Source organism: Neofelis nebulosa, chromosome 2 (assembly GCF_028018385.1).
Source record: "Neofelis nebulosa isolate mNeoNeb1 chromosome 2, mNeoNeb1.pri, whole genome shotgun sequence".
NCBI classification, from domain to species: Eukaryota; Metazoa; Chordata; class Mammalia; order Carnivora; family Felidae; genus Neofelis; species Neofelis nebulosa.
In genome coordinates, this window is record NC_080783.1 from 183,575,332 (window position 1) to 183,602,812 (window position 27,481).

Below are 27,481 nucleotides of genomic sequence, written 5' to 3' on the forward strand. Positions count from 1 at the left end.
ATATGTCTGTGAACTGTAGGTTAAGTGGCTTGTCACCAGGTTAGATGTAATTCATCACCACAGCAGTAGTACAGACAGTAGGAGCTGTTGGAGTCTAGGAGAGCCAGTGATCCTGTGGGTGAGAGTAAAAGAAGGAAAGTCTCCCACAAGAAGTGGATAGCCAGTATTGCTGTCTGCGAAGATGGTAGGAACAAAATCATAAAGGCAAAGTAAGCCTAAAGGCGTGGCAGAGGGAAAGCCCTGTGGAGGAAGGGGCATGGTTACTTTCCAGGCTGATTAATTCCTACCTAACAGGGCTGTGGTAGAGGGAATGACAGAATAGTTGAATCATTTGAACCATATGACATAAAACATTCCTTCCAGACCTTTGCGCTGGCACTGGAGATAGAGAGATGGAATGACAATCTTACCCTTGAGTAAGGACCTCCTGAGATTGAAACAGAAGAAACAGATAATTAAAACAGAGCATGATACAAAAGGTTGGTTTTACAAGATTCATTGGAAGAGCAATGTGTGGACTATTCTGTTGAAAGGAAAGAAGGGTGTTAGGTTTGGAAGTTGGCATGCAAAGAAGACCTCATGGACGTCTTGAGCAGTAAGAGGGGACTTCCATGAAGATCAAAGGTCATGAAAGATCAGGCAGAGAGAATGGCATGATCAAAGCCATGGGGAGAGGGTTAAAAGAATAATGTGGATTCCAGGAATGCTTCAGTTGAATTTAGCAAATGCTTACTGAGGGCTACTATATACCATGGACTGAATAATACATCTTCTAGCCCTTATGATGCTCTCCAACTAGTGAGAAAGACACTGAAAATTGCAATATGAGAGGGAAGTGAGATGTGGTCCCTTTTACATTCTCTCTCTGCTCTTTAGCCCTCAGTGCTTTGGCCATAGGGAGTCTCAGGTAAGTCTCTACACCAGAAGAGGGAGCCCACAAGCACGGCACCTTGTTGTACTTGACTCCCTATCCCTGAAGGTGTTTCACTCGCTTTCATTTTACAGGTGTGAAGTTTGAGGCCAGAGACATGGAGGGCACTATCCAAACCCCACAGAAAAGCCAAGGCAAAAGCCCATGTCTGTCTGCCTCCTGTCATATTTTCTTCCCTTTTTTCTCTACTGGACCCTGGACACAGAGTCACTATTTACAGATAGCTCTTTAATTAGGAAATAGACACTTCTCAGATAAATAATCTTTCACCAACGTCATCACAAAGTCAAACTTATAGAAAAATAGAAGGATGCGTTGTTTTCTTTCCTCAAGCATGAGAGAAGTGCTGAGCCACACAGGTTGGCCTTGGCAATGGCAGCTTGAGCCAGTTGTGCCACTGGCCTGGTTCTGTGTTTGGGAGGGAAGGCAGTCTGGCTCCAGCATTCCTTCTAGCCCGTGTGTGTGGGTGTGTGTTTCTTTTCAGAGTGAGGATGTGTGTTCACAATGTATGTCAGTGACATCTTGGAGTTGCATTGTTTGCTTGGAAATGTCAACTGGAATGAGTTATGAACTGGCAGGAAAACAGTGATGTTGATTGAGAAGTCCTTGAGGGACTTCTTTCAGGCTCATGAGAAGTCATTGAAGTAAAAGGTACAGAGATCTTAAAGAGGTTTTGACTGGGACAGATCAAAGTCAAACAGAGGAGGAGAGAGACCATAAGGGCGAGGAGATTTGAGACCATGTCTTATGAGGAAAGGACACAGGGACTAGGCATATTTAGACTGGAGAGAAGACACAGTTCTTCAGATGTCCAAACTCTTGTCATGGGCTGAGGCAGCTAGACACAGTAATGGTGTAATAGGAAAGCAGCTTTTAACCCTGCTCAAAGTACAGCTATCCAACTGATAAGAAGTAATGAGCTCCCCATCAAGAAAAGGGATGAAACAAGCAATGTGGGGCCATTGCAGAAGGGATTCCTGACCTGGTAGCAGGTCAAACTCAGTGACTTTTGAGCTCCAAGTATCCATAATTCTATGAAAAAGGAAGAGGTAACTTCTATAAACCAAGGGTCACGTGGTCTATAGTAACAACAACAACATCAGTACTGATTATCTTTTAGGTGAGCACCTATTAAGTATCAGGCACCATCATAATGATTTATGTACATTGTCATATTTGGGGCTTTCAGGCCAGCATTAGAACTGACTAAATTCTAATCCGGGCCCTTCCATTTAATGAAGAGGTGCTCTTGGAAGATAATTTTCCTCTCTGAATTTCATGCCACTTCTCTGTATAATACCAACCCTGTAGGATTGCCAAGAGTATGAAAAGACATGACACATCAAAGCATCCAGTACTGTGCCTGGCCTATAGTTGGCACTCAAAAAATGTTTCTGCCTTCTCATTTCTGCTTAAGCAGAATTTCAATAAGCCATTCCCCATTCTTGGAGAAAGACAAGATAAATAGGGAAATGCAGGTAAGGTGAAATATGGCAAAGGATCTATTAGAAGAAATACTGGGTAATCAGAAGTCACTACAAGATGTAGCCTAGAGCAATGGTTCTTGTTTGCTTTTACCCTTTTGGAGAAAAAAAATACAGATTTCTGGGACTATTTATGGAAAATCAAGTGTAGGAAAGAGAAAGAAGTCATCTGGGGCTTAAGAAATCCTGGCTTAAGTCTTTAAGAGAGTTGCTCACTGCCCCACTCCCAGCCGCCAATACCCACTTCTCCAACCTCAGGTTCCCATGACATCCAATTCAGGACAGAGCTTTCCTGTAGGTATGCTGTGATGTGGGGCAAGCCTACTGAGATATTGATCTCCTCAGCCCTTGGGGTAGCCAGGGCCAATTGCCTACAAACATAAGCAGCCTCATTCATATGGACTAGTGCACCAGGCAGATACTTTTGCTATGATTGTTATATGTTACAAAGATAAGACGATTCAGTTAGAAAAGAAATGGTTTCATCATCAGTAATTAAAATTGTCATAGCATTGCTGAACAAATTAAATAAACCAGCCCAGGAGTACCTTGGTTAGAAAGGAATATGAAGAGGGTGACAGTGACGTAGGGACCCATGCAAAGAGGATTGCCAAGATATGAGATACTTAAACAGTGGGGCTAGCATGAACAAAGGGCATCTCGTACAGAGGACATGAGCTCATGGCCTTTCCCTAGGTATAAAATAGGTCTGACTGGAAGACCTCTAAGGCCTCTCACCTCTGACTGTACAAGGATGAACAAAAAAGCCATCCATTCCCTTTGTCTCTAGGGTGCAATGCCTCTCTGCAGAATTGTGAGCAAGCACCACATTCTCCCCTTTATACCCTGCTCTGTGTATCTGAATATCCCTTTTGTGTGTCCACCCTAAGCTGCTAAGCACAGTTCGCTCTCGCTCAATTTAGTGATCTCATAGTATGTTTTCTTTTGCAGCAACAGCGGCAGCTTGACCTCCTGACAATCACCAGCCCTGGTGAGTAGGTGCAGCCGTTCTGCTTTGGCTTCTCCCTTATTTCCCAAAGCGATGCCTGTTTGCCTATCCAAGTGCAATTCCTGCCTTCCTCCTTTGACTCCCTGGATGAACAGCAGAACTCTTAGTGCCATGAACAATGCTTCTCCCTCCATTCTCTGCCTCACAGGCATTTCCTACCCCCAACCCCCAGCTTTGTGCTGCCTCCTCTTGACTCTGCAGATGGCAGGACTGATAATCTGATGTTGCTACATATTCCAGGGCCAAATTCTCCCCAGATCGTTTAATGGACTCAAGTGTCAAGGAAATGTCTTGGTCGCATGAGAAATGAGTTTCGAAATCATGGGGAGCAGGAAAGCTGCCCGGCAGGAGGCATGGAATGGAGGAAGGATGGCTTATGAGGAAGGACTAGTCTGGAAAAGTGATTAGGTTTGGTATTCTGTGCTGAAGGTCAGAATAACTCTGGTCTCACTTTAGGGGAAATTCAAGTTCCCCAACAAAGCTGTGGCCATGGGAATTCTTCCCCCTAGGCCTGGCATCTAGCCTAGAGAGTGGTTGAGTAGTTTAGTTTTTCCAGAGAGGTATTTTATTTTGGTTTGGGAACTTGAGGCAAAACTGGCCAACAAAAGTTGCTATTCTCTCTTGGGATCCAAGAGGATGATGATGCCAGCAGGGTTAGTGAGCTTTCAAGAATGGGTGTGGTGGGTCATCTTTATCCATTCAAAATATTTAGCAATGCTGGTGAACCCCTGCTGTGCTAGACATTAACACTTTGGTTACCGGACTGGAGGGATACGGGATTGCGAGGGAGGGGCAAATGTGGTAGAGTGGTCATATGGCAGGGTTGGGGCTCTAGGAGTGGCTTAATTACTGGTAAATATAGAGGCATTTCAATATCTTGGCATCCAATATGTCTATACCATGGTATCTCTGGCTCTCACCAAGCTTGCCATGCTGTACCTGGGTGCCAGCTGGCTCACTTACAAGGAGATTGAGAAACTGCCCTCTGCAGGCACTAGCTTAGCACAAAGGCTAGTCATCTGGTCTCAGTCACTGAGGTAAAAGACAGTGACTACAAATGTAAGTTGGATCTACCCAGTTCAGGTGACCTTACCGTATTTCCATCTGATAGAGCTTTTTGAGCTTAGGACTTTAGAAGAACAGAGATTAAGTGGTTGAAAAATGTTTAATCTGCTCTATAGATGAGCTATGTTCAATGCATATATGATTAAGATATAGAAATTTCAAATCATGGGCTAACATAACTAGAGTGGCTCACGTGTGTGACATGTGACCTACCAATCCCTCCCAGCAAGGTGCTGGTGAGGGAATATCTCTGTCCTTCTTTGGTTTCTGTCCATTGTAATTGTGTACTATTCTACTCCACATGTGCTAACCCAGATTGCCTGTTTCCACATTCCAGTTTCATCTTGTTACATCCTGATATGATGCAGACGTATGAATTGGAGGGGATTCTTGATATGTCTTTAGACCCTGTTTACTTTAGTTCTTTTGTGCTAGCTCTTTCTGTTCCTAATTGCTGCTGCACAAATTCAAGCAGAGTAGTAGTGACTCTGAGTGTACTCCTTTTGAAGAGCTACAGAATTGCAGAATAATAACCGCTGCCAGAGTTTGGAATGGTTTATAATTTTACCTACTTTTAGATATTATCTAAAATGTCTCCTGGGTAAAAGCTTCCCAGAAGGTATACCATGGCACACTGTGTACTGCAAGTAGGCTACCTTTGTGTGATATTATTATGAGATTTGCACCTGTGAGATATTGATCCACTTACCTCTCAGGGGGACAGGTAGGACCTGAGCAACTGGAGCCTCCAGGGTGGTAGCCTCACTCCAGTGTACAGGACAAATATCCATATGTGCCATGACATGGAAAGGTTGGGAAGCACCATTAGACCAGGTATTATCTGGACAACTTCTATCCCATGTCAAAAGCACTTTCCTCCATTGCGACTGACCGTCCCTCACTTTTCATATCATCCCTATTCCCTATCTCCAGAAGCTGTAGCAGCAACAGCGGGCTTACTACCTCTCTGGGGCCATCAGTGGGAGGTACTAGCTTGTCTGTACTCCTCACCACCATCCTCCACACAGAGCTTCAATCTGATGGTGCCACTCTTCATATACTAAGAGCTTTCAGAAGTGCAGGTTGGGAATTTGGAAGCCTTAATAATCTGTGTTATCTTCTTTTCTTATTTTTTTTACTGTGAATAATTTTGAATATACAGAAAAGAGTAGAGATATAATGAACAGCCGTTATTGCCCTCCCTGCCCCACCAAACATGTTGGCTTTATCATATCAATATTGAGCCATCAATGCCACAGAGTCCCCTATTTGAAAAATTTATAGATCTAGTTGAGACTTTTCTATACTCTTACTGATTGCAGCTTTCTCCCTTCACTCTACAGGTAACCACTATAATAAATTCTATTTTTTTCCGTATCTGTGTATATAAAAATAAAGTAGCTATAACTGGTATTCTTTTACAAATTCCTCTAAGTGATGCCACACTGTAAATGGCATTCTGTGACTTTTCCCCTACCCATTATTATATTGTACAGATTGATTCATGTAGATACATATACTACTGGTTCATTCATTTTAACTGCTATATAGTATTCCACATATGATTGCATTGCAATTTATTTATCCTTTTTTTTAATCATAATTTAGGCTATTTTCAGTTTTTTATAATGGCAAGCAATGCTACTAAGAGTGTTTTTGTGCTTGACTCCTGTGTATAACCATGAGAATTTCTCTAGGGCATATAGTTAGGAGAGGAATTCTTGATTTTGTGCATGTTCAAATTTACTATGTAATTATGGCCAGTTGTTTTCCAAGGTAGTTGAACAAATACATGCTTCCAATGGAAAAGTGTAAGGGTTTCCATTTCCTTAAATCCTTAATACTTGGAATTGTCAGGCTTACAAAATTTTACCACTCATCATGATAAATGTGAAATGGTATCCGATTGTTTTTATAATATTTGTTTCCCTGATTACTGATGGGTTGAGTATCTTTTCAAATGTTTATTGACCACTTTGGTTTCTTCTTTGGTGAATTGACTTTTCATATCCTTTTTCCATTTTCCATTGATTTGTTGTTTCTTTTTATTGATTTATAAACCTTTATTATTCCAAATATCAATACTTTGTCACTTATATGCATTGCAAATATCTTCTCCCAGACTGGGGCTTGTGGTGTTGGTTTTTTTTTTTTTTTTTATTAATAATGTACTTTTACATGGAAGATTTTTAAAAATTTAATGGAATTAAATTTATCAACCTCTTGCTTTGCTTTTGTGACTTATGTAAGAAATCTTTCCTTCCCTGGATATCATACTCTTCTGTATTTACCTCTAAGAATTGTCAAGTTTTATTTCATACTGAGTCTTTATCTCATTTAGTAATGATCTTTTGTATAATATGACTTAGGGATTTACTTATTTTTTTTGTTTACATATGGATAACCCATTGTCTCAGCACCATACAACAACTACTGCATCCCTTCTCCCAATTACAAGCAATTACATGCCTGTCTTATAGAAATTATCCTATATACAGAATCTGTTTCTGAGGTCTCTGTATTATTCCATTGGTCTACCACACTTACTCTGAATTAACTCCACACTGTCTTACTTATAATACATCTTAATTTTAATATTATCTTTATAATTAGTAGGGAGATATCCTTCTCCTTTTCTCTTTTATGGAAATCTTTTGGAAATACCGGTATCTGTTGGTTTTTTTTAAAATAAAATCCAGAGTATCCACAAGATGGCGGCGTAGGAGGACGCTGGGCTCACCCCGCGTCCTTCTGATCACTTAGATTCCACCTATACCTGCCTAAATAACCCAGAAAACCGCCAGAGGATTAGCAGAACGGAGTCTCCGGAGCCAAGCGCAGACGAGAGGCCCACGGAAGAGGGTAGGAAGGGCGGCGAGGCGGTGCGCGCTCCACGGACTGGCGGGAGGGAGCCGGGGCGGAGGGGCGGCTCGCCGGCCAAGCAGAGCCCCCGAGTCGGGCTGGCAAAAGCGGAGGGGCCGGACGGACTGTGTTCCGACAGCAAGCGCGACTTAGCGTCTGGGAGGTCATAAGTTAACAGCTCTGCTCAGAAAGCGGGAAGGCTGGAGGACAAAGGGAGGGAGAGCTGCTGAGCCCCCGGACGGCAGAGCTCAGCTTGGCGGGGAACAAAGGCGCTCGCCAGCACCATCTCCCCCGCCCATCCCCCAGCCAAAATCCCAAAGAGAACCAGTTCCTGCCAGGGAACTTGCTCGCTCCGCGCAAACAGCCAACTCTGTGCTTCTGCGGAGCCAAACCTCCGGCAGTGGATCTGACTCCCTCCCGCTGCCACAGGGCGCCTCCTGAAGTGGATCACCTAAGGAGAAGCGAGCTAAGCCTGCCCCTCCCGCCCCCGTGCACCTTGCCTAACCACCCCAGCTAATACGCCAGCTCCCCAGCACCACAAGCCTGGCAGTGTGCAAGTAGACCAGACGGGCCACACCACCCCACAGTGAATCCCGCCCCTAGGAGAGGGGAAGAGAAGGCACACACCAGTCTGACTGTGGCCCCAGCGGTGGGCTGGGGGCAGACATCAGGTCAGACTGCGGCCCCGCCCACCAACTCCAGTTATACACCACAGCACGGGGGAAGTGCCCTGCAGGTCCTCACCGCTCCAGGGACTATCCAAAATGACCAAACGGAAGAATTCCCCTCAGAAGAATCTCCAGGAAATAACAACAGCTAATGAACTGATCAAAAAGGATTTAAATAATATAACAGAAAGTGAATTTAGAATAATAGTCATAAAATTAATCGCTGGGCTTGAAAACAGTATACAGGACAGCAGAGAATCTCTTGCTACAGAGATCAAGGGACTAAGGCACAGTCACGAGGAGCTGAAAAACGCTTTAAACGAAATGCAAAACAAAATGGAAACCACGACGGCTCGGATTGAAGAGGCAGAGGAGAGAATAGGTGAACTAGAAGATAAAGTTATGGAGAAAGAGGAAGCTGAAAGAAAGAGAGATAAAAAAATCCAGGAGTATGAGGGGAAAATTAGAGAACTAAGTGATACACTAAAAAGAAATAATATACGCATAATTGGTATCCCAGAGGAGGAAGAGAGAGGGAAAGGTGCTGAAGGGGTACTTGAAGAAATTATAGCTGAGAACTTCCCTGAACTGGGGAAGGAAAAAGGCATTGAAATCCAAGAGGCACAGAGAACTCCCTTCAGACGTAACTTGAATCGATCTTCTGCACGACATATCATAGTGAAACTGGCAAAATACAAGGATAAAGAGAAAATTCTGAAAGCAGCAAGGGATAAACGTGCCCTCACATATAAAGGGAGACCTATAAGACTCGTGACTGATCTCTCCTTTGAAACTTGGCAGGCCAGAAAGGCTTGGCACGATATCTTCAGTGTGCTAAACAGAAAAAATATGCAGCCGAGAATCCTTTATCCAGCAAGTCTGTCATTTAGAATAGAAGGAGAGATAAAGGTCTTCCCAAACAAACAAAAACTGAAGGAATTTGTCACCACGAAACCAGCCCTACAAGAGATCCTAAGGGGGATCCTGTGAGACAAAGTACCAGAGACATCACTACAAGCATAAAACATACAGACATCACAATGACTCTAAACCCGTATCTTTCTATAATAACACTGAATGTAAATGGATTAAATGCACCAACCAAAAGACATAGGGTATCAGAATGGATAAAAAAACAAGACCCATCTATTTGCTGTCTACAAGAGACTCATTTGAGATCTGAGGACACCTTTAGATTGAGAGTGAGGGGATGGAGAACTATTTATCATGCTACTGGAAGCCAAAAGAAAGCTGGAGTAGCCATACTTATATCAGACAAACTAGACTTTAAATTAAAGGCTGTAACAAGAGATGAAGAAGGGCATTATATAATAATTACAGGGTCTATCCATCAGGAAGAGCTAACAATTATAAATGTCTATGCGCCAAATACCGGAGCCCCCAGATATATAAAACAGTTACTCATAAACATAAGCAACCTTATTGATAAGAATGTGGTCATTGCAGGGGACTTTAACACCCCACTTACAGAAATGGATAGATCATCTAGACACACAGTCAATAAAGAAACAAGGGCCCTGAATGATACATTGGATCAGATGGACTTGACAGATCTATTTAGAACTCTGCATCCAAAAGCAACAGAATATACTTTCTTCTCGAGTGCACATGGAACATTTTCCAAGATAGATCATATACTGGGTCACAAAACAGCCCTTCATAAGTTTACAAGAATTGAAATTATACCATGCATACTTTCAGACCACAATGCTATGAAGCTTGAAATCAACCACAGGAAAAAGTCTGGAAAACCTCCAAAAGCATGGAGGTTAAAGAACACCCTACTAACGAATGAGTGGGTCAACCAGGCAATTAGAGAAGAAATTAAAAAATATATGGAAACAAACGAAAATGAAAATACAACAATCCAAACGCTTTGGGATGCAGCGAAGGCAGTCCTGAGAGGAAAATACATTGCAATCCAGGCCTATCTCAAGAAACAAGAAAAATCCCAAATACAAAATCTAACAGCACACCTAAAGGAAATAGAAGCAGAACAGCAAAGGCAGCCTAAACCCAGCAGAAGAAGAGAAATCATAAAGATCAGAGCAGAAATAAATAATATAGAATCTAAAAAAACTGTAGAGCAGATCAACGAAACCAAGAGTTGGTTTTTTGAAAAAATAAACAAAATTGACAAACCTCTAGCCAGGCTTCTCAAAAAGAAAAGGGAGATGACCCAAATAGATAAAATCATGAATGAAAATGGAAATATTACAACCAATCCCTCAGAGATACAAACAATTATCAGGGAATACTATGAAAAATTATATGCCAACAAATTGGACAACCTTGAAGAAATGGACAAATTCCTAAACACCCACACTCTTCCAAAACTCAATCAGGAGGAAATAGAAAGCTTGAACAGACCCATAACCAGCGAAGAAATTGAATCGGTTATCAAAAATCTCCCAACAAATAAGAGTCCAGGACCAGATGGCTTCCCAGGGGAGTTCTACCAGACATTTAAAGCAGAGATAATACCTATCCTTCTCAAGCTATTCCAAGAAATAGAAAGGGAAGGAAAACTTCCAGACTCATTCTATGAAGCCAGTATTACTTTGATTCCTAAACCAGACAGAGACCCAGTAAAAAAAGAGAACTACAGGCCAATATCCCTGATGAATATGGATGCAAAAATTCTCAATAAGATACTAGCAAATCGAATTCAACAGCATATAAAAAGAATTATTCACCATGATCAAGTGGGATTCATTCCTGGGATGCAGGGCTGGTTCAACATTCGCAAATCGATCAACGTGATACATCACATTAACAAAAAAAAAGAGAAGAACCATATGATCCTGTCAATCGATGCAGAAAAGGCCTTTGACAAAATCCAGCACCCTTTCTTAATAAAAACCCTTGAGAAAGTCGGGATAGAAGGAACATACTTAAAGATCATAAAAGCCATTTATGAAAAGCCCACAGCTAACATCATCCTCAATGGGGAAAAACTGAGAGCTTTTTCCCTGAGATCAGGAACACGACAGGGATGCCCACTCTCACCGCTGTTGTTTAATATAGTGCTGGAAGTTCTAGCATCAGCAATCAGACAACAAAAAGAAATCAAAGGCATCCAAATTGGCAAAGATGAAGTCAAGCTTTCGCTTTTTGCAGATGACATGATATTATACATGGAAAATCCGATAGACTCCACCAAAAGTCTGCTAGAACTGATACATGAATTCAGCAAAGTTGCAGGATACAAAATCAATGTACAGAAATCAGTTGCATTCTTATACACTAACAATGAAGCCACAGAAAGACAAATAAAGAAACTAATCCCATTCACAATTGCACCAAGAAGCATAAAATACCTAGGAATAAATCTAACCAAAGATGTAAAAGATCTGTATGCTGAAAACTATAGAAAGCTTATGCAGGTAATTGAAGAAGATATAAAGAAATGGAAAGACATTCCCTGCTCATGGATTGGAAGAATAAATATTGTCAAAATGTCAATACTACCCAAAGCTATCTACACATTCAATGCAATCCCAATCAAAATTGCACCAGCATTCTTCTTGAAACTAGAACAAGCCATCCTAAAATTCATATGGAACCACAAAAGGCCCCGAATAGCCAAAGTAATTTTGAAGAAGAAGACCAAAGCAGGAGGCATCACAATCCCAGACTTTAGCCTCTACTACAAAGCTGTAATCATCAAGACAGCATGGTATTGGCATAAAAACAGACACATAGACCAATGGAATCGAATAGAAACCCCAGAACTAGACCCACAAACGTATGGCCAACTCATTTTTGACAAAGCAGGAAAGAACATCCAATGGAAAAAATACAGTCTCTTTAACAAATGGTGCTGGGAGAACTGGACAGCAACATGCAGAAGGTTGAAACTAGACCACTTTCTCACACCATTCACAAAAATAAACTCAAAATGGATAAAGGACCTGAATGTGAGACAGGAAACCATCAAAACCTTAGAGGAGAAAGCAGGAAAAGACCTCTCTGACCTCAGCCGTAGCAATCTCTTACTCGGCACATCCCCAAAGGCAAGGGAATTAAAAGCAAAAGTGAATTACTGGGACCTTATGAAGATAAAAAGCTTCTGCACAGCAAAGGAAACAACCAACAAAACTAAAAGGCAACCAACGGAATGGGAAAAGATATTTGCAAATGACATATCGGACAAAGGGCTAGTATCCAAAATCTATAAAGAGCTCATCAAACTCCACACCCGAAAAACAAATAACCCAGTGAAGAAATGGGCAGAAAACATGAATAGACACTTCTCTAAAGAAGACATCCGGATGGCCAACAGGCACATGAAAAGATGTTCAACGTCGCTCCTCATCAGGGAAATACAAATCAAAACCACACTCAGATACCACCTCACGCCAGTCAGAGTGGCCAAAATGAACAAATCAGGAGACTATAGATGCTGGAGAGGATGTGGAGAAATGGGAACCCTCTTGCACTGTTGGTGGGAATGCAAATTGGTGCAGCCGCTCTGGAAAGCAGTGTGGAGGTTCCTCAGAAAATTAAAAATAGACCTACCCTATGACCCAGCAATAGCACTGCTAGGAATTTATCCAAGGGGTACAGGAGTACTGATGCATAGGGGCACTTGTACCCCAATGTTTATAGCAGCACTCTCAACAATAGCCAAATTATGGAAAGAGCCTAAATGTCCATCAACTGATGAATGGATAAAGAAATTGTGGTTTATATACACAATGGAATATTACGTGGCAATGAGAAAAAATGAAATATGGCCTTTTGTAGCAACGTGGATGGAACTGGAGAGTGTGATGCTAAGTGAAATAAGCCATACAGAGAAAGACAGATACCATATGGTTTCACTCTTAGGTGGATCCTGAGAAACGTAACAGAAACCCATGGGGGAGGGGAAGGGAAAAAAAAAAAAAAGAGGTTAGAGTGGGAGAGAGCCAAAGCATAAGAGACTGTTAAAAACTGAGAACAAACTGAGGGTTGATGGGGGGTGGGAGGGAGGGCAGGGTGGGTGATGGGTATTGAGGAGGGCACCTTTTGGGATGAGCACTGGGTGTTGTATGGAAACCAATTTGACAGTAAATTTCATATATTAAAAAAAATAAATAAATAAATAAATAAAAAAAAAAAATAAAAAAAATAAAATAAAATAAAATCCAATAGGGGCGCCTGGGTGGCGCAGTCGGTTAAGCGTCCGACTTCAGCCAGGTCACGATCTCGCGGTCCGTGAGTTCGAGCCCCGCGTCAGGCTCTGGGCTGATGGCTCGGAGCCTGGAGCCTGTTTCCGATTCTGTGTCTCCCTCTCTCTCTGCCCCTCCCCCGTTCATGCTCTGTCTCTCTCTGTCCCAAAAATAAATAAAAAACATTAAAAAAAAATTTTTTTTTTAAAATAAAATAAAATCCAATAATCTATGTATTGTGACAGGTGAATTTAATCTATTTGTATTTATTATAATTACTGATATATTTGGATAAATATCTACTACCATATTTGTGCTTTCTGTCTATCATTTATTTTCTTTTTTTTTCTCGTCCTCCCTTTTTTGGTATTATGTTTTATATATTACTTGCTTTCCCCCTACCCAATCTACAGATTTGGATGCTATTGATTTTATTTCTGACTTTAACTGATTACCTTTGGATGTACATTTGATTATATATTTTCTTACAAAATCTACAGCCTTTCACAAAATTAGCCTTCATAATAAGGTGAATAAAAGATAAACTAGTTGGGGTGCCTGACTGGCTCAGTTGGTAGAGAGTGCAACTCTTGGTTTTAGGGTCGTGAGCTCGAGCCCACGTTGGCAGTAAAGATAACTCAAATAAATAAATAAACTTAAAAAAAAAAAGACTAGTTGTTGTATGGTGCTGAGACAATGGGTTACCCATATGTAAACATGCTTTAACCACCTATTGAACACTGTCCTGTCACCACCTAATTATTATTATTTTAGACTTTTCAGTTAAACTGTTGCAAAAAAGAAAAACAATGAATTACTAACAGTACTGAACTAATTTACTTTTCCTACACAGCTTATAAATTTTGTGTTCTTCTTCTTATTATGTATCAAGATTTCCTGTTACCTTATTAAAGTGAATCCTTTTTTTTTTTTTTTTTAGTTTACTTATCTATTTTGAGAGAGAGAGAGCACACGCACATACACAAGTAGGGAAGCTATAGAAAGAGAGGAAGGGAAAGAGAGAATCCCAATCAGGTGGAGCCTGATATGGGGCTTGAACTCAGGAACCATGAGATCATGACCTGAGCCAAAATCAGCTGCTTAACTGACTGAGCCACCCACATACCCCAAAGTGAATCCTTTAATAGCTATTTAGTGAGAGTCCACAGGCAACCCTCTTAATATATATTTGTCCTTATTTTGACTTCTCTCTGGAATAATAGTTTGGCTAGGTATAAATTCTAGTTTGAGAAATTTCCTTTGTACTTTGAAGACTTTTAAAACTTGTTTTCTGACATGCATAGTTGCTGATGAGAAGTCTTCCATTATTTGTTTTTTAAAAAATTGTTAATGTTTATTTATTTTTGACAGAGAGAGAGACAGAGCATGAGCAGGGGAAGGGCAGAGAGAGAGGGAGACACAGAATCCGAAACAGGCTCCAGGCTCTGAGCTGTCAGCACAGAGCCCGCTGCGGGCTGGAACTCACAAACCGTGAGATCATGACCTGAGCGGATGGATGCCAGACGCTCAACGGACTGAGCCACCCAGGCGCCCCAATTATTTAATTGTTTTTGATAACTTATCTTTTTTGATAGATTTCAAGATTGAAAATCTTAATGTTCTGTTTTTGGTTTGGGTGGGATTTTTTTTTTTTTCTGTAAATAGATATGAATCATTTCTATTTACCCTACTTGGTACTCTGAGTATACTTCCACCTGAGAATCTATGTGTTTCTTTAATTCTCAGAAATTATTGGCAAAATTTCTCTTCAAATGCTACTTTTCCCTTATTCCTCTAACTCTCTTCTTCAAGAATTTCTATTAGATGACTGTTGGATTTTCTCAGGTGGCCCACCGTGCCTGTTTTTCATAATTTGTTTTTCATAATTTTTATCATTTTGTCTTACCGCACTAATTCTGAGTTCCCCACAAGTAACTTGCATTTATAAATTCACTTTTTGACCATGTCTAGTCTAGACTCTTTTCCCTGTCTTTTTCAATATTTCAATGACTATATATTTTTAATTTCCAAGATTTCTAATTTTGTTCATATCCACCTGTTCTTGTTTTATTTCTGCCTATTCTGTTTCATAATTTCTTATTCTGTTTTAATGCCTTCGTTTGTTTCTCTGAACATCCTCAATATGCTTATTTTAAAATCTCTGACTGTTCTATAAAATAAGTTTCATCTGGAGTGAATTCAAGTTATAATTGTTAATTTTGTTTTGTATCATTTTTAGCATTTAATTTCTTCATGCATTTTGAAATTTTAATTTGTAAGAGCACTTTGAGGAGGAAATTTTCTGGTTTTCTCTCTCCTCATCCCCAACGCCCCACCCCCAGAACCCCTACTGTGCTCACATCTCCCTGTGTGGTGGTTTTTGTTGTTAACTCTACCCACATCTCAGTATAGGACCTGGTAAATAGTGGGGATATATCAGATCCAGTGACAAAAAGTCAGCAGAAGAGTTTGACATTGTTTCTGTTTCCTGCATCTATATTCCTCACCTCCTCTCTAGGCTTTCAGTGCAAGGAGCTATTTCCCAGAAAGTTCTACAGCAGCCTTTTTAATTTTTTCCCTAGGCTCCTTTCAAGACATGAGAGCCCCACCCTAGGGCTCTAAGCAGAAGATGTAGGGGCACCTGGGTGGGTCTGTTGGTTAAGCATCCGACTTTGGCTCAGGTCATGATCTCATGGTCTATGAGTTCAAGCCCCGTGTCAGGCTCTGTGCTGACAGCTCAGAGCCTGGAGCCTGCTTCACATTCTGTGTCTCCCTCTCTCTGCCCTTCCCCTGCTCATGCTCTGTCTATCTGTCTGTCTGTCTCTCTCTCTCTCTGTCTCTCAAAATAAATACTGTCACTCTCTCTGTCACTCAAAAATAAATAAACATAAAAAAAAAAGATGTTGTTTCTGATCCTCATCTTCCAGAGTACTGTTAGTTCCTGTTGTCCCACAGGAGGCAAACTTCAGTTGCTACTTCCTGCTTCTATGTCCAGATCTCAGCATGCAAGTAGCCTCAGGACAGCTTACCTTTCACATTTCTGTACGTTTCAACTTTGTGGGGACATGTCTCTCACAAGAGAACCCAAATACATATTTTCATTTCTTTTTTCATCCAATATTACTATTTGATGAGAAAGAATGGGCTTATTGAAGCATGAATTTATTTAGCCATTTGACCCAGAAATCCAGCTATAGTTTCTTCTTTACTTTCTGGAAAGTTTATTCTCCTATAGCCTTTTCAATAAAAGGGAGGCAGTATGAAGAAGTATTTTTCTCTTATCCAAGCAAAACTCCTAACCACCAGACTGCAAAGAGAGACTATTATTTTTTGCACATGTATATACATATGTAATTTTAAAAATAAAATTCAGATGATACTATATAAACTGTTTTATTTGAATGTAGTATGAACATTTTCAATGTTATTAAATATTCTCTAAAAGGGAATTTTACCTAGTTGAAAATCATTCCATTATATTTATAATTTATAAAAACTCTATTATATGTTAAGTTGTACCCAGTTATTTAATTATAAATAATACCACAGTGAACATTCTTCTGTAAAGACTTTTGTATGCATCTCTAATTATTTCTCTAGGAAAAATTCCTAGAATGAGAATTACTGAGAAAGGTGTACATAGGTCACTAGTCATGACAGACTACATTATGCTGAAGTAACAATGACACCAAAATTTCAGAAGCTAAAAAAAAAACAAAGGCTTATTTGTCACTTTTGGTACATGTCCCTCATGGATTGGAGACAGCTCTGCTTTACATCTTCTTTTTTTTTAATCTTATTTTATTTTATTATTATTATTTCAGTAGGCTCCACACCCAATGTGGGGCTTGAACTTATGACCCTGAAGTTAAGAGTCACATGCTATACTGACTGAGCCCACCAGGCACCCCTGCTTTACATCGTCTTTACTCTGGCACCCAGACCAAGCATTCTTTCTTTGAAACATACCTGGGTGTCTTAGTTTGGGTTCCCTAAGAAGAAAACCTTGAGACAAAGATTTCAGGGCAAGTAATTTATTTGGGACATAATCCCGGAGACCTTGGTAGCAAAGCAAGGAAGCAATACAGGAAAAGAAGGGAGAAGAAGAAGAAGGAGAAGGAGAAGAAGAAGAAGAAGAAGAAGAAGAAGAAGGAGGAGGAGGAGGAGGAGACGGAGAAGGAGGGAGAGGGAGAGGCAGAGGGTGAGGGAGACGGAGAGGGAGAGGGAGAGGGAGAAGGAGAAGGAAGAAGAGGCAAGCTACCACTAAGGACAACTGGAACTTAATCAAACTGGAGAACCCTGGAAGTTAATGTGGAAAATAAGCCTCGAGTTATCCCTCTGGGAGGCAAAGGAGTGAGAGTGAAAGTGGGTGTGCTAATTCCCTTCCAGACTTCCAATCTGCTCAAGAAGTATGGACATAGCAGATTCCAGTGGCCAAAGAAAGCTCTCAGGATAGATTTGCACATGTTGGCAATTGGAAATTATTTAACATTGTGCACAAGTGCCCAGTGAATATGTGACATTGCAGCACCTGCCACATGGGTCATCATGGCAGAGGGAAAAGGGAGAGATACGGTGAGCCATGTACTTGCTCTAAAAATATTTGGAAGGGGTCACTTCCACCCATATTTCCTTGGTCGAAGCAAGTTATATGACCACTCCTAAATTCAACAGGGTGGAGATGTATACTCTTCCCACAGGGAAGGGGACTGCAGTGCAGAGAACTAGAATATTTGGCAATGATTCCTTAATCACACCTACAGAAATATTTTTATATTCCCACTATCAAGTTAAGAGTGCTGGTCTTAGGTTTTTTAAAATAATGGCTTTACTGGGGTGCCTGGGTGGTTCAGTCGGTTAAGCCTCCAATTTCCGCTGAGGTCATGATCTTGCATTTCGTGAGTTCAAGCTCCACATCAGGCTCTGTGCTGACAGCTCAGAGCCTGGAGCCTGCTTTGGATTCTGTCTCTCTCTCTCTCTCTCTCTCTCTCTCTCAGCCCCTCCCCTGCTCACACTCTGCCTGTCTCTCTCTCTCTCTCAAAAATAAATAAACATCAAAAAAAGAAAATAGGGGCTCCTGGGTGGCTCAGTCAGTTAAGTGTCCGACTTCAGCTCAGGTCATGATCTCACAGTCCATGAGTTTGAGCCCCGCGTTGGGCTCTGTGCTGACAGCTCAGAGCCTGGAGCCTGCTTTGGAATCTGTGTCTCCCTCTCTCTCTGCCCATCCCCTGCTCATGCTCTGTCTCTCTGTCTCAAAAATAAATAAAAACATTTAAAAAATTAAAAAATAAAATAATAGCTTTATTGAGATGTAATTCACATGCCATAATATCCACCTTTTAAATGCATCATTTAGGGGGGTTCAGTATATTCACAGAGTTGTATAACTATTACCACTAATTCCAGAACATTATCACCACTCCAAAAAGAAACTCCATTAACAGTCACTTCCTATTTCTGCCTTCCCCCATGCTCTGGAAACCGCTAATCTACCTTCTGTCCTTATGGATATGCCTATTCTGGACATCTCATATAAGTGGAATTGTACAGTATGTGGCCTTTCTTGACTAGCTTTTCCACTTAGCATAATATTTTCAGGCCCATCCATATTGTAGTATGTATCAGTACTTCATTCCTTTTTATTGCCAAATAATATTTCTGTATGGATATATCACAATTTGTTTATCCATTCTATTTCATTTGTTTCCACTTTTTGTCTATTATGAATAATGCTGCTATGGGCACTGGTGTATAAGTTTTGTGTAAACATGTGTTTTCAGTTCTCTTGGGTATAAACCTTAGAAATAGAATTGTTGGGTCATATGGTAAGTGTTAGGATATAAATTTTGAGAAACTGCCAAAATGTTTTCCAAAGTAGCTGTACCATTTTACATTCTTATCAGCAATGTAGGACACATCCAATTTCTCCACATCCTCTCTGACACTTGTTATTATCTATCTTTTTTTTGAGAGAGAGAGAGAGTGAGAGAGCATTCATGTGTGAGTGAGGGAAGGCAGAGGGGGAGAGAGAGGGAGAGGGAAAGAGAGAGAGAGAGAGAGAGAGAGAGAGAGAGAGAGAGAGAGAGAATCTTAAGCAGACTCCATGCCCAGAACTGAGCCCAATGTGGGGCTCGATCTCATGACCATAAGATCATGACACAGGGCTTGATCTCACGACCATGAGATCATGACCTGAGCTGAAATCAAGAGTTGGGCACTTAATCGACTGAGCCACCCAATCACACCTATCTTTTGATTATAGTCATCCTCGTGGGTGTGAAGTAGTATCTCATTATAGTTTTGATTTGCATGTGCCTAATGACGAATGATGGTGAGCATATTTTCATGTGCTTTTTGGCCATTTGTATATCTTCTTGGAGAAATGTTTAGTCAAATTCTTTTTCCTTACTCATTTTTAATTAAGTTACATTTATCTTTTTATTGTTTAATTGTAAGAGTTTTAAAGTATATATTCTGAGTATAAGGTCTTTTATTAGATATATGATTTGCAAATATTTTTTCAGATGGGTTGTCTTTTCACCTGCTTGATGTTCTTTGGAGCAAAAGAAGCATGTAACTATTATGAAATTCAATTTAACTATTTTTTTTCCTTTTGTTGCTTGTACTTTTGATATATCTTGGAAAACATTGCCTAACTTAAATTCATAAAGATGTACTCTTGTGAGTTAATTTTTTTATATGATGTGAGGTAGGAGTCCAGCTTACCTCTTTTGAATGTGTCTGGTTTTCCCAGCACCATTTGTTGAAAAGACTGTTTTCCCCCTGTTGAATTACCTGGGCACTCTTGTCCAATGGTCATAGCTTTTTGATGGTATATACTAGAAGGATAGTATTAAGGGAGTATCTAAATACTGGCACTAAGTGCCAGAGCTGTGTTAAGTGCTTTACATATATTTTTCACATAATTTCCCCCACCACCCCATAAGACAAGCATTGCCTTTTCTGTTTTAAAGATGAGAAATGAAAGTGCAGCATAATTATGTGAACTGCCTGCTTGAGCACAGTTAATAAGTGATGGAATCAGGATTCAAATTCAGAACTGTCTGATTCTAAATCCTTTGCCTTTTCTGCTGCTGCTACATATAAATATCACTTCACTTGTAATATTGGTCCATGGAGTCTTCTTTCCCAGATGGGATTCATATTGACTCACTTTTCTGGGGATGAGGAAAGTCCGGAATGCCACAGTATCATAGTCATTGGGACTTTCCCACTAACTGAGCTATGTCCTGAAGAGACAATTGATTTCCTAAGACATCATAGAAACCTCCAGAAAACAAATCATGGCTAGATTTGTTTCTGATTGCAAATCTTGTAAGCTTCCTTTTTTTTTTTTTCTTTTATAATCCTCTCTTAACCTTGTTAAAGCAATACATATGTTGAGTGGTGATAGACTGGGGTTGCTGACCATGACATGACAAGTTTGAGTTTGGTCTTTTATTAAAGTCCCCCATGACATAAACTCATCCCCTCTGGAAACTAAAGAAACAAGAGAGGCCAAATTAGCCATTGTTATGTGCCTCTGACCATCTTTAGAGTCAACAGGAGGCCTGTGGAACCCGTCCAGGGTAGCCAGGACCAGGAGTGAAGCCAAGCCAGATGACTCCTGGGCCTCACTGCCAGAAGGTTAGCAGCACCATGGATGTGCAGAGAGCGGCTAGTTCAAAAAATTCATGCACGTCGTTAAAACAACTTTAAAAGAGATTTTTAAAGAAGAAAAATAAATTACTCCTAGTCCCACAGCCTTAGCACAATACAAAACCTAATTCTATTTATACATTTTCCCTTTCAGTTCTTGTCTATATGCAGAAACATATTTACATAATTGCAATCACAGTACGTTTTTATATACATCTTTTTTCACTTAACATTATTTCATAAACAATCTTCATGTTGCTATGTAGTTTACATACTTACCATCTTTTTTATAATAACTTTCTCTATTAAAAAATTGCACATGCCCATGGTGCAAATTTTAAAAACACAGAGAAGTTATAAAGATGAAATATCAGTTATCTCCCAGAGGCAATCACTGTTTAATATTTTAACACATTTACTTCTTCGCCTTTTTTTCTATGCATGTATAATTTTGTTTTACATAGTTGAGATCATGTAGAATATAAAATTTTATCCTGACTTTTCACTTAATATTACAAGAAAAATATTTCCCCATGCCAATAATGTTATATATTTAACTTAAATTCTAGTTTCTCGATGTTATGAATAATTTATGAATCTTTGTGTATATATTTTCCCTACATTTTAGGTTATTATCTTAAGATAGATTACTAGGGTTTGAATTACTACATCCATGAGCATTTTATGAGCATTTTAAAGGCATACTTATTTTAAAAGCTCTAGTATCTTCCATCTTTTATATATAGTCTAGTTTATAAAAATCCACATCCTATTGTTGTGCATTCATGTTATTTCCAGATGTTTTCTCTTATAAATAACTCTACCACAAAACTATTTGTGGAAAAACCTTTTTACTTCTTTTATATAAGTTTTTACCTGGACATTTTAGAAGTAGAATTACTGGGCCAGAGAGCAAGAATATGTTTAAGGAATTATTGTGTCTAGTTTCCAGCTCATTTTCCAGAAAGTTTGTATCAATTTATTTTACCACCTCCATTCCCCAACCTCCTTCTCTCATGTCAACGATGAAACACAACAGCCTTGGGTGTCACTCAGATGGTTTATTAAGTTAATTAAGTAAAATAATTTTAGAAACATACAAAGAAACATATAAAGGCAAAGAGAACATGTTTTGTTTATTCTCCTGGTCCCTGAGAGACAAACTGAGTGCTATGTTCCTAGGATCTTTGTCCTGTTACAGATGCCATATCCCAGGACTCAGGTGAGAAGGTTAATTAGAAGGGTTCAAGGATCCCATTTTGGGACATCCAGATGGGTGGGCTGAGCTCTGGGGAGGGGAATTGGAGGTGTGGCATCCAAAGGCACCATAGCTGATCATCAGCATGAAGGAAGTCAGATCAGAATGGAGCTGATAAGACCTTGGCCATCAGACTGAATGCAGGCCTCAGAACTAGACAAACTGGAATTCAAGGCATAAACAGTAAAATTAAGGCACAGGAACTATATAAGTAGAAGTCCTTAATAACAACCTAAATTGGCTTGGGGCGCCTGGATATCTTAGTTGGTTAAGTGTCCAACTCTTGATTTGAGTTCAGGTCATGATCTCACAGTCATGGGTTTGAGGCCTGCACCAGGCTCCGCGCTGACAGTAGGAACCTGCTTGAGATTCTCTCTTTTTCTCTCTGCCCCTCCCCCACTTGCTCTTGCTCTCTCTCTCTCTCTCAAAAATAAATAAATAAACATTTAAAAAAGCAACCTAAATTAGCTTAAGGGAAAAATAGGCAATTAATTGGTTCGTATGAGTAAATAATCCAGAAATAAGTCAGTCTTTCTGTGCATCTTGATATAGGGTTCATAGGACCTAGTCTGTTTTTGTCCGTCTCTTAACTCACCTTGCTTGGTGTTGTCTCCTTTCCCAGGTCACATGTGATCTCAAGATGGCTGTAGGTGCAAAATTTACATCCCCCCAAATTCTAGTCTAATTGGAGTAAGCAAGAGACTCTCACCCAGAAGTCCCAGCAGAATCTCTTTTACTTCTTATTTTGTGATTACATCACTATGAGCTTGACTTTGAAGAAGTATCTGTGTCCAGGAAAATCTACTGTGCTGATTGGCTGAGAGTTGAGTTATAAACATCATCCATAAAATTGGGAGAAAAGTTGGGCCCTGGCATTAACTAATGGCCCAAGATCACATGAATTTTTGCAATGATTATGGTTAAGTTGAACCAAATATGTGAATTATGAGGTCTGAGAGCAGAGCAAACATTGATCTGTTCTGCAGCAGACTTTCTCTTGAAAGAGCTAGACCCAGCAGGGTCTCTGTAGCTAGACTCTCGGCACTGGGATAGGACTCATTACCAAGTGAATAGTATGGACATTTTAATAATACCAATTTTCTCAATACATGAACACAAGATATCTTTGCATTTGTGTCTTTTTCAATTTCTTTCATCACTGTCTTAAAGGCTACAGTCTACAGATCTTTCACCTCCTTAGGTAAATTTATTCCTACGTGTTTTATTGGCTTTGATGTTATTGGAAATAGGGTTGTTTACTTTATTTCTCTTTAGTATCATTTGTTGTTGGTGTATAGAGTTGCAACTGACTTCCGTATGTCGATTTTCTATCCTGCGACTTCGCTGAATTTGTTTTGGTGGAGCCTTTAGGGTTTTCTCTATATAAGATCATGTTATCTGCAAACAGAAATAGTTTTATTTCTTCCTTTCCAATTTAGATCTCTTTATGTATTTTTTTATTAACTGCTCTGACTAGGACTTCCAGTACTATATTGAATATGTGTAGTGAGAATGGGCACCCTTGTCTTCTTCCTGATATTAGAGAAAAAGCTTTCAACCTTTCACTGTTGAGTGTGATATTAGCTGTGGGTTTGTCATATATGGGCTTTATTATGTTGAGGTATATTCTTTTTATGCCCAATTTTTTTAGAGTTTTCATCATGCAAGGATGTTGAATTTTGTTAATTTTTTTCCTGCATCTGTTGAGAGGATCATATGATTTTATCCTTCTGTCTACTAATGAGGTGTATTATGTCTTTGATTTGCATATGTTAAACCATCCTTTCATCCCAGAAATAAATCCCACTTGATCATGGTGTATGATCTTTTTCATGTGCTGTTGAATTCCATTTGCTAGTATATTGTTGAGAATTTTTACACGTATATTCATTAGGGATATTGTCCTGTAGTTCTCTTTTCTTATAGTCCCCTTATCTGGCTTTGGTATCCAGTTAACATTGGCTTTGTAAAATGAATTCGGGAATGTACCCTTCTCTTCAATTTTTTGCAAGAGTTGGAGAAGAATTGGCATTAATTCTTCTTTAAATGTTTGTAGAATTCACCAGTGAAACCATCTAGTCGTGACTTCTCTTCATTGGTGGGGGCGGGGTGGGGGGTTGATTACTATTTTGATATCCTTAGTCATTATTGCTCTGTTCAGATTTTTTGTTTCTTTCTGACTCATTCCTTGTAGATTGTATGTTTCTAGGAATTTATCAATTTCTTCTAGGTTATCCAATTTTTTGGCGTAGAATTATTTATAGTAAAAAGTGTCCTAATCTTCTACAAATTAACACAAAAGCAGGCATGTACTCTGCACTTTTTTATTCATTTATTTTCTATTTATTTATCATACATGTGTGTAACAGCAGGGTATAGGTGACAGAGCGAGGGGTGTTATATTAAAAACATACATCATGTGTTTGAATTCTACCTCTTCCACTTAAAGTTGACGTTAGGAAAGTCTATTAGTTTTTCTGTGCCTTACTTCCATTTTACCATCTATAAAAGATCAGGATGATAACAATACTTGTTAGAATTCTGTAGATTAGATATGATATATATAAAATGGCTAGCATAGTAAAGTGTATAGCCCCTAGTAGATTTTAAATAAATAGTTGTTATTGTGATTACATTGCTTTGTGACAAATTGCCCCAAGACTTAGCAATTTCAAACAACAATAAATGTTTATTGTCACACAGTATGTGTGGGTCAGGAATCTACTAGCAGCTTAGTTGGAGAGTTTTGGCTCAGGGTTGTCAGCCAAGCCTGGGGCGCCTAGGTTGCTCAGTCAGTTAAGCGTCCGACTTCAGCTCAAGTCATGATCTTGTGGTTCATGGGTTTGGGCCCCATGTTAGGCTCTCTGCTGTCAGCACAGAGCCCTTTTCAGATCCTCTGTCCCCACTCTCTCTGCCCCTCCTGCACCCTCTCTCTCTCTCTCTCTCTCTTTCTCTCAAAAACAAATAAATATTAAAAAAAAAAAAAAGATGTCAGCCAAGGCTGTGGTTATATGAAGACTGGAGGATCATCTCTCAAGATAACTCATTTACGTGGAGGGTGAGTTGGTGCTGCCTTTTAACAGGAGGCCTCAGTCCCTTCCCATACAGACTTCTTTATAGGGCTGCTTAAGTATCCCTACAACATGGCAGTTGGTTTCCTTCAGAGTGATTAATCCAAGAGAGAGCAAGGTAAAAGCTGCAATGTCTCTTTTGAACTAGCCTAGGAAGTCATATGCTGTCATTCTATAATATGTTATTAGTTACACAAGTCAGCTTATTCGCTGTGTGAGGCAACTATACAAGGACATGAATGCCAGAAAGTGAGTATCATTCAGGGGCCATGTTGGAGGCTGGCTACCAAAACACTAATGATTATGGTAATGATGATATCAGTAATACATCTTTCATTCCTTTCAGACCCACTTACCTTTTATCATTCCTCCACAGATTTTTCCCTTATTCCCAAGATAAGTATTAGTCTGACTTTTGGAGATTGGCAGAGGTTTCTGAGAAAAATATTGAGACTTCTCTAGCTACTCTTTCTTCCATAAATAAATAGCTGCATTTGTTCATCTGTGTCTTTCTATCCTAAGGTAAGCCTAAACTATAAGAACCTTTCATTGGCCATGAACATGAGAAATACTTTTGGCTCAATGGATTAAGACAAGTAAGATCTCTCATTTAGGAAAAGAAAGTTGGGTGCCCCAGTATCCAGTTCCAAGTTTATGACAGTCCTTTGCACTCTGGTAAATGGCTACTGGGCTGCCACTGAGTTGAGACGAGGTGTGATCCAAGTACATGTACTTAAAATTCCTAGAGACTAAGGGCACAATGGCAGGTCATATAGGGTGGTACATATCTTTCATGTTCTGGTCTAAATCATCAATGAGAGGGGTGAGGATAGGTTTAAGGAATGTGAGAGTTTGCTCTTAGCAACATTTATGGACCTGCCATTAACAGTGCTTACTCAGCACTACTGAGACAGAAAATAAAGTGTCTCTATGACCAAAAAAGAAAGAGAGAAAAGAAAAAGAAAGAAATTCTAAGTAGCAAGCAGCACAAGTCTTGAGATTAGCTAGACAAGGGATTCAAATCTTAACCTCTACCATTTACTCTGTATATGATTTTGGACAAAATACAATCCCTTAGAGCTTCAGCTCTCCAATTTTTAAAATGTATCTAATAATAATAACCCTATAGGGCTTTTGTGGCTATTAGATGAGATCATGTATCTGGCACATATCAGAACCTTGGAAAATCTCATGTTATTATGGGAAGTCCTTCTTTGAGGCTGGTCACTACAAACAACTGTTATTTTTTCTCCCTAACCTAACTATAGCCTAGTAGGTCATTCTCTGAAATGCCAATAGGGTCTGCATTGGGCACTTGCAGTGCTATTTCCTCCCCTCCAGATGATGGCCAAATCATTGTCACATAAACCTGATACACTTCTCTCTAGAAACTGAAAATTGAGGCGGGGCAGCCCAGCTGAGTTCCATTCTTGGATGAATGGCTGAATGTCCTTCAGAAGGTTTTTTCTTTTGTCAAAGATTATACAAAAGACTGTCTTGTTAGAGAAAAGTTTTTAATCACAATGGTGAAAGGAGAATTGGTGGTTTTTAGCTGCTTTTAGAGGGAACAAAACTTGTCTTTTTCCATATCAAGTGTCATTAAACTAGTTTGTGAGGTGAGCTCAAATCCAGCCTTAGGTGGGTGGTGCATTGGGAAGCATTTCATATCACTTTACAACATTTCATATCACTTTGGAGATCTGGGTCTGGTGACAACTCCCTCCCGTGCTCTGGCCTCTGCCCACATCTTGTTCCCCCTTGTTAACCTAGGGTTCCCTTGGTTGTCTCAAGCACATGTTTCTGTTGTTCCCATCAAGTCCTCTGCCCTGATACTCTCTCTGCTTTTCTACTCCAAACCCCTGGACACTTCTTTCCTTCCTCCCTGAAGTTTCAGAGGAGGGACACCTAACCATCTTCTCCTCCCTGGAGGGGAGAATAGTAGCAGCCATAATGCCCACCACCACAGCTGGCTTTAATATAGCACGTTACAGTGTCCAAGTGATTTTGCATGCAATACTTTGTTTACGCAACAAAACAACCCTATGAAGCAGGCATCTTTATCTTAGAGAAATGATAGAATTTGCCTAAATTCACAAAACCTTGTACTTTTAAAAGTCAGAACTTGAACCCAGGTTTTCTACCTCAGCACCCAAAGGACTTCTGACTCCTCAGCTGCCTTCCTAATCACAGGTGCTGGTTCATCCAGGGTTTGCAAAGATATTAAAAAAACAAACAAACAAACAAAAAAAAAAAACCAACCCTGAGTGAGGGAAGGAGTATTAGCATAAGAAACAGTT

At 39.8% G+C, this 27,481-nt stretch overlaps 1 protein-coding gene across 8 annotated transcripts in view; it reads left to right on the forward strand.

Moving 5' to 3' along the window:
- LOC131504751 (BEN domain-containing protein 5) overlaps positions 1–27,481 on the forward strand; it is a 1,495,810-nt gene that overhangs the window by 1,150,254 nt on the left and 318,075 nt on the right. For all 8 annotated transcript variants that reach the window (XR_009258138.1, XR_009258139.1, XM_058717439.1 and 5 more), the window contains exon 6: positions 3,367–3,406. Coding sequence is in view for 6 of the 8 variants with exons in the window: in XM_058717439.1 (XP_058573422.1) it covers positions 3,367–3,406 (40 nt within the window). In the remaining 2 variants the exon portion in view is untranslated. The remainder of the gene's footprint in view (positions 1–3,366; positions 3,407–27,481) is intronic.